At 35.0% G+C, this 7,862-nt stretch overlaps 1 protein-coding gene across 1 annotated transcript; it reads right to left on the reverse strand.

Annotated features, from left to right (window-relative positions):
* Positions 1 to 2,476: 2,476 nt before the first annotated feature.
* Positions 2,477 to 3,010, reverse strand: LOC145665365 (histone-lysine N-methyltransferase SETMAR-like). Its single transcript, XM_081732663.1, has one exon. It carries the CDS (start codon positions 3,008 to 3,010, stop codon positions 2,477 to 2,479), a length of 534 nt encoding a protein of 177 aa, XP_081588789.1.
* Between the last annotated feature and the right edge of the window lie 4,852 nt (positions 3,011 to 7,862).

The raw sequence follows: 7,862 nt of genomic DNA on the forward strand, positions 1-7,862 counted from the left end.
AATGCCGGTAGTTCCAATGACATACAACCCATGTGTTGAATTGACCCAAGTGTAGAATCTTCGGTGTGATTGCCAAATATGTAGCCTCTAATTACAAAGGCTTATGTAGCCTACTGAAGCTAGAGACAGACACAGTAGAAAGAAATACTTAAACAAATCCAGGTATTCACAAAATTTCCACATGAAAACCGCTCGATGTGTTCTCAATTGTTTTACGTAATGTTTCTGAAGAAATACATGTATGTCAACATAGAGAAACAACACCAAATCACTTCCATACTGCACTAGAGCTCACTGTCAACACCGGGGACTGTGTTTCAAAAATGGTGGAAAAGAAGTAGAAACACGATTAATCGGGCTGTAGATCTTTCTTGCTCATCGAATATTAGTCACATTTCCGGACAGACTGTCTTTGGAAATTATTAGGAAGATAGGAATGAAAATGCCACCCCCAATGTCTACTGAAAAATCCAGATATACCTGCAGCTTTGCAGTATACTATGCCTTATCTGAATCTGACCTTCTGTTATTAATGCAAATAGTGAGTTATTAATGCAATCCTAAGTTTGCTAGTTTATTGCATATTCTCTTTCGTTACGCGTTTGCAAATCATGTGAAGGAAATTTCAAATATCGGCAGCTGAATGAAAAAGAATGCTGTCAGGGCTATATGTGTGGTATTTTATGTGTTGTCAAAACTGTTTTCATTCAAAGAAAGAAATGAAAATAATTGAATAACAAATGTAGAATTCAATTCAAACAATAGCAAATATCACGTGACACGTATCATGAACTTGCCATGTAGCTCGTTTTCAGATATACATAACTAAATAAAAGTATCAACCATCAATGCATTCAAACATAGCTGACAACTCAAAATTTCCACAGTTTCATGTATGAGTGTAAACACACGCACATACGCATGTATATATATATATATATATATATATATATATATATATTCATCAACGCTACATATACAACTAATGAAATAGATCCCTCACCAAAGAATTAATTAAGCCTTGCATATCCAAAAGAAAAAAATGTGTTACTAACAAAATGCATACGTTCAATTGGACTTCCGTTTATTAATTTTTATCAATATGTAAAACTCTCGATATGAACACAAGCGCGCTCTCCCTCTCTCTCTCTCACACACACATACATACATATATGCATATAGAGTACATTCACAACAACGTAAACAAATACACATGCAAACTATATGTAAATAAAATTTTATATACATATTTCAGTTTTTAAAGTTTTGTTAAAGAAAGCAATCAAACTGGTATTTAAATTTACATTGATAAGCTAATGTAACAATTTAGTGTATCTCTGGTCATTCACTATATTTTGATTTTTTTAAATGAAAGAGGAAAAACCACCTTCAGTATAATTTTAGTGATTATTAAAGAGGAAACAAAAATTTGGTTTCCTAAGGGTAAATTTTTAATACACCAAAAGTTTATATCTTTTATTAGAATAATCCCAATAAAGCTGTCGGATTTTAAACATACCCTAGGACCAGTAGTATTATTCTAAATGGTTTGCAGGTAAGTTTCGTCTTACCACAAGTGGACGCTGAATTAAAAATCATTTTAGAAAGTATCAACTAAAAGAGAGAAAACATGTAGCGTATTATCATTTTCCAATTATCAAAATTATCATTTTCCAATAAAACGGTACTACATACTGGCACGACATTCTCTGTTTGTTGTGCACTGGCTTATCATAAATACAGGATGGTGCGACTTTTCTAAACCCTTATAGAAGCTTTGTCTATGCCGATTAATATTTTCAAGTAAAAAAAAATGGTATTGCTAAATCCCATTGATCAATAATATCTAGGTATATGGAAAACTACGAGGGGTATACTGAAAGTGGTGAGCAACATATTTTCACAACCGTAATCTTTGTTTGTACGTAAAACCAAATATATAATCTCAATCTACAGACCTTTCTTTCACTTTTCCACATAGTATCCGTTTTTTGCACACATTTTCCACATCGTTCTGAAATTTTGAAAATACCCTTGCGATAGAATTCCGTTCAAGCTGCTCGTAGACATTGATGCACTGCTTGTCGAATATCTTCAAGTGTCTCGTAGCGATGGCCACGCATCTTCCTGATTCTTTACAAAACCGAAAAGATGATAGTCGGAGGGTGTCTTGTCGGGGTAGTAGGGAGAATGTGGAATTGTTTCCCACCCAAATATACTGATATGCTCCATAGTAGCACGTTCAGTATGCGAACGCGCATTATCCTGTTGAAGGATGACCTTTCCAGGACGTTTATCACGCAAGGCACCACAGAGCTTTAAAATTGTCTTAATGTAGCGGGCAGATCTTATGGTTTATCCAGGCTCAACAAATTCAACCAGTATGAACTCTGTGCATCCCAGAAGACGCTCCCGATAACCTTCTCTACAGATTGTCTGTATTCTCTTTCTTCTTCCGTGGTGAATTCCAATGGTGTCATTCCATACTATGTCGTTTTGTTTCAGGCTCGTAATGATGAAACCAGCTTTCATCTCCAGTCACAATAGTCGTCAAAAAGTCATCACTTTCATGTCGAAATCTCTGAAGAAGGATTTGGGTGATGGTTAGTCTCTGACGTTTGTAGTTCTCAGTTAATAAACGTGGGACCCAAGGGGCACAAACCTTCCAATAACCTAAGCTGTAAATTATTTCTTGCACCACACTATGTCTAATAATAAGATTTGCAGCGATTTCATTCACAGTGATATGCCTATCTCCCCTATTCAGCTCTTCAACCCTTACTTGTTGCTTCCGTGGAGGCAGTTCGAGGGCACCCGCTGCGAGGCTCATCTTCATACTCGTGTTTCCATCCTTAAAATGTTTCACCCACCTCTTAACACTGCTGGAACCCATACACACATCTCCATAGGCACTCTGCAGTCTGCGGTGAATTTCAGAAGCACACTGGTCCTCTTTAACAAAGAATTCAATCAGAGCACGCTGTTCAAACGAAACATCGCTGCCCGCCATTTTGGAAATTCTGTCTCTGTGGTCACGTACTAGCAACAAACAGCGTCAACGTCTGGAAAGAAAGAAAGAAAGAAAGGGTTGCAGATTGAGATGATATACTTGGTTTCACTTACAACTAAAGGTTACGGTATGAAAACATGTTGCTCAGGACTTTCAGTATGCTCCTCGTATATACCTAGATATAGTATATAGTATGTTTAGAATTCGAAATTTTCCAAATTTTCGAATATTTAGAATTTTTTGATATTTATGAATTTTTTTCGTACACATTCTTTTTTAAGGGCCTACACATAGAAAATAAAACTAAACTCGACTAATGACAGTAAAGAGGATAACGTCCAATGATTTAAATTTCGTCCGGTAGATGTCTATCACTGGAAGATATTCGCTACTATCTAACGGCGCGATGTACAACTTCTTGCATTTAACGTTTATCTACTTTTGTTTCAATACCAAATAATGGTACATGGATAGCCATATTTAAAATCACCATTTTCTCTCAAGCTGTTAATAGATTGATTCCATTAACGAAGTCTAGTGAGATAATTGCTTTAGCTACCTGTTGCAAGGAACAACACTTGAAAATTTAATGTCCTTCAAAAAGTAACCTCTGCAGCAACATACCTACTTACGAACGCACTAACATGATCTTGTTATAAGACGTGATTCTAATAAAATTTGATCCCAAGCAAACACTTATCATTACTAATTTGTGTTACAATTTCGGAAGGATCCTTTTCAGCACCGAGTTTGTATGAAGTGTGGATGTATAGTTACAGACGAAATTCGAACCACCATTGTGCGCTTAAATTTCAAGGCTATATCATGAGGAAATAGTTACTGTACGAATTACCTGGTGATAGAGCCTTGAAATTTAGGCGCACAATGGCGGTTCGAATTTCATCTTTAGCTGCAGGTCCACGTCTCATATAGCCTCGGTATTATGACAGTATTGTGAAAGTTCAGTTGTATAAATAACATTTTCTCACTATGGCATTAAAAGATTTATCGAGTCTCCTCTTTTTTAAAGACTGTCAAACACTGACGATACTACCTTTAATTTAGGGGATGGACGGGAGCAAACAGATGAGTGGAGAATTTTCCTGGGGAAATTATCTTTGCATACTGAAAAAAGTTAGATCTACATTGCTTAACTGGCATTACAAAGCTACATGTCTGGGGTAGAGGGCAGACGGGACCATCAAGAATACGGGTTTCCCCTTTGTTTCCACTCTGGCGTCGTCACTGCTGTCATAAGGTAAAGCCAATAACTATGGTACTTAGTTGACTTAAAAATAGTTAGCTTCTGTTCATTTCTGGTATAGGATATTCGACCCTGAGATAAGAGTCTTAGTAACAAAAGGTCATGCTTTCACAGCGTACTATACATTAATTAAGATTTTTAGAATCAAACTTCAGATATAAAGGCTTGCTGACTGCTACGGTAATATTAATCTTTGAGCAGAAAAATCGATGAAAATGTCTAAAAATAACGTTAACATACTTTTCTTAGGTATTAATGTAACATATATAAAGTCGCCTTTGAAAAGTTACTAAAGAGAAAGAGGAAATGTTTTCTCGTACCGGTACTTATTCAAAAAGATACTGTCTGTTACTGCGGAAATTTTAAAATATTAAGTTCACACATTACAAAGACAAGCCCCCTGAGAGAACACATGCGAAGTGGTGGTAGCATAGAAGCTGTGATTACTAGTGTCCTCTTACTCTGATAGATGGCTCTGCTATACAAGAAACTAATTTTTCATTGGTCAAATAATAGCTTCTGTGCATACCACTGACTGACATATTTTCCTTTTTCTTTTTTTGTTTTATTTTCTTTCTTTTATTTTTCGTAACAATTGAGATCCATACGTACACTTACTTTCTTGCATATACATGGAACGAGAGGAGTGCTGGAAATAACTTTTTTTTTCTTTTCTATCCTTGCGATTTGTCAATGTCCTTTTTTTCTTCACTGAGTACGGATACTTGCGTGACTAGAAGATATCTTTCATAGGTGCTTTGAATCATCGCAAACGTATCCTTTGAGTTTACATCAATGATCGTTAGAGACACGCTTTCTATCTATACAAGACCTTTTCCAGTTGTTTCTAAACAAACTTCCAATAATAAAAAAGGTAGAGAAACTACATTCATTAAAGAGAAACTCCCTCCCTTGTGTGTGTATATATAGATGGTAAAGTATCTATGTGACATGTACTTTCATTCCTTCTATTTGGAAAATGCGAGCAAATTTACTTATAAATAACGTAATTTTCAGGGGGTGTCATTTAGTGAAGGGCAGGAAGGACAATTGGGAATTATATATATATATATATATATATATATATATATATATATCCCAGGGGATATATTGGAGAATATTTTTAGGATATATTATAACCAAGAAAAGTCTTCGTAATGTGGGATAATTTTCTTCAGCGATATTTGATGTCTAACGCCTACATGATGATGATACTTTTCTTTAACCGGTCATCTATCAAGGATTTTTAGAAACACGAAAAGCTGTGAATTTGACTCTTTTTTTTTCTTTCTTTTTCTTGGGCCTATCTTTATACATTTGTGCAATAAGGGCCTAGATAGTTTGCCATAAGGACAGACTTTGTCACGTGATCAGGTCAAAAGTCACCTTGCGTGGTAAATCGAGTCTGGAGATTCCAAATACAGGTGTGAGATATTTCAAGCACGTAACCTCCGCGTGGGGCGCCTTGGATAATTCAAAGATGATGCATATATTTTATTTTTGACTTTACTTAAACAACTTGAGATTTGACAATATTCTTTCCGCATTTACCTTACGTGCTATATATCGTTTTTAAGCTCTTCATTATGTTTTTGCAATAAGTTTTCAATTAGCCATCTCATTATAGTTTAAGAGATGTGTGGACATTTTTTTCATTGATTTTCCATTGATTTTCCGTTAATCTTTCGTGATCTTTGACTATGTTCTACCCATTTTAGGACAACTTCTTTTTCGAATGTAGAATTTCCATAGTCTGTTCTATCTTCAACCAGAATTTAAACCACCTCCCACTTTTGGGTTTTGAGATAAGTGGCGGAATTATTTATTTTTCATTGATTTTCAAAAGAGATTAATGTTAATGTTTCGTGCTTTTCGACTATGTTTAATCTATTCTTAGAGAATTTGCTTTTGGAATATATAATGTGAATACTCTCACTCTAAATTTGAGCCAAATTTTGGCCACCTTCCCCAAAGTCTGTTCATATCATTGTAAGCAAATAGGCCCTTTATCAGTGGACAGTAAAATGAGTCTGAATGTTAAAAAAAAAAGAAGAAAGAATTAGGCCTACATTTTGCATTAATGTTGTATTTACATAAGACTATGAAGATCCGAATAGCGACTATCTGATATCCATACTATACAACTAGTTCCTAAAAAACAAAGAAAAAAACAAAAATAAATAAATAAATAAAGTTAAAAAATAAAATCTCCGTAGTAAAATTAGAAATAATTCTTTAGAACAATGTACTCGAATTGTAACTTCTTCATAAAAACATTATTGCAAAAGATGAAAAACTTTCTCAATAATTAAACAGTTGGGAATGCTCCAAGAGCATTGCCAGAACGAACTTTAAAAAAGAATGGAGAGATGAAGCTGGAAGGATAACTGTCATTGTTTCTAGATGTAGAAGTAATTTTTTATCCGCACCTTCTTCTCTTTCTCGCAAAAATTAACAAAATATCATCTCTGTATGACATACAGTTCTCGAGATATGGCTGCTTAAATATTGAACATTTTGGTCAATATCTGGGTAACAGTGGCACGTTAGCCAGTAGGCATTAAACCAGTGGCCACCGGTTACTATTTGGTACCAAAATATTCACCATCCTCTTATGTATTGATCAACATCAATATGATCTCTGTGTGACTTACGGTTCCCGAGACTTGGCTTCTTAAATCTCCAGAAAACGGAACTATCCCATCTGCGCCTATGTCTTCCTAATGGTCGTTTTCCGTTTGGTCTTCCAGTCAAGACTTTGAAAGCGTTTTTACTTTCTTCCATTCTAGCTACGCGACCTGCCCAAATAAGCCTCCTAGACTTGATGACCCTAACAATGTTGGGTAAACCGTATAAATTAAGTAGTTCCTCGTTATGAAGTTTCCGCCATTCCCCATTCCCGTTCCTCTTGGGTCCGAATATTCGTCTCAGGATCTTGTTCTCAAATACTTTCAGAGAATATATCGCGGCTCAAAGACGTAAAAGAATTCAAGATGAGAGGAGACTTCTAGAAACTGAACAAGATCGAAATGAGAAAACCTTATTTCTTATCTCGTCTTGTACCATGAGTAACAATATCAATGGTAATTCAGTAGCCATTATTGTAGAGAATGTTGTGTATGTAATCTGCTGTGCACACCAAAGAGAAAGCATTTCAACACGAAATGAGAAAATCTCTTATGAACTTAAAATGGAACGAGACGAGATATTGTTGAAAATATCAAATAAGACTATACTTTTACACACAAAATAAAAGATATGAGCCACAGCACTAAACTTTTACTCTCAATTTTTCTTAAACGAAATCTTAGTAGATATGCTAAAGTTATTAATGAAACATTTTGTTGTGGAATACAAACAAAACTGTAAAGTGTTTTCGAAAAAAATTGCCCAGTGTAAACTCACCCCCAAAAGGAAATTATCTCTTGTACATTTTTCTCAAAGAACATGACTGATACCATATGTTAGGGTTATTGGTGAAATATTTGTATATAAAAATAAAATCCCAGAAGTTGGATTTTAAATAAATCGCTGAAAAGCTAGTAAACTATCCTTTCTCGATTTTACCTAAATATATGGCTTATATTG

This window comes from Thermobia domestica, chromosome 11 (genome assembly GCF_964235325.1).
Source record: "Thermobia domestica chromosome 11, izTheDome1.hap1.1, whole genome shotgun sequence".
NCBI lineage: Eukaryota > Metazoa > Arthropoda > Insecta > Zygentoma > Lepismatidae > Thermobia > Thermobia domestica.

Excerpts from the sequence above, each read along its gene's own strand:
- LOC145665365 (XM_081732663.1), bottom strand. The coding sequence starts at position 3,010 with ATGGCGGGCAGCGATGTTTCGTTTGAACAGCGTGCTCTGATTGAATTC.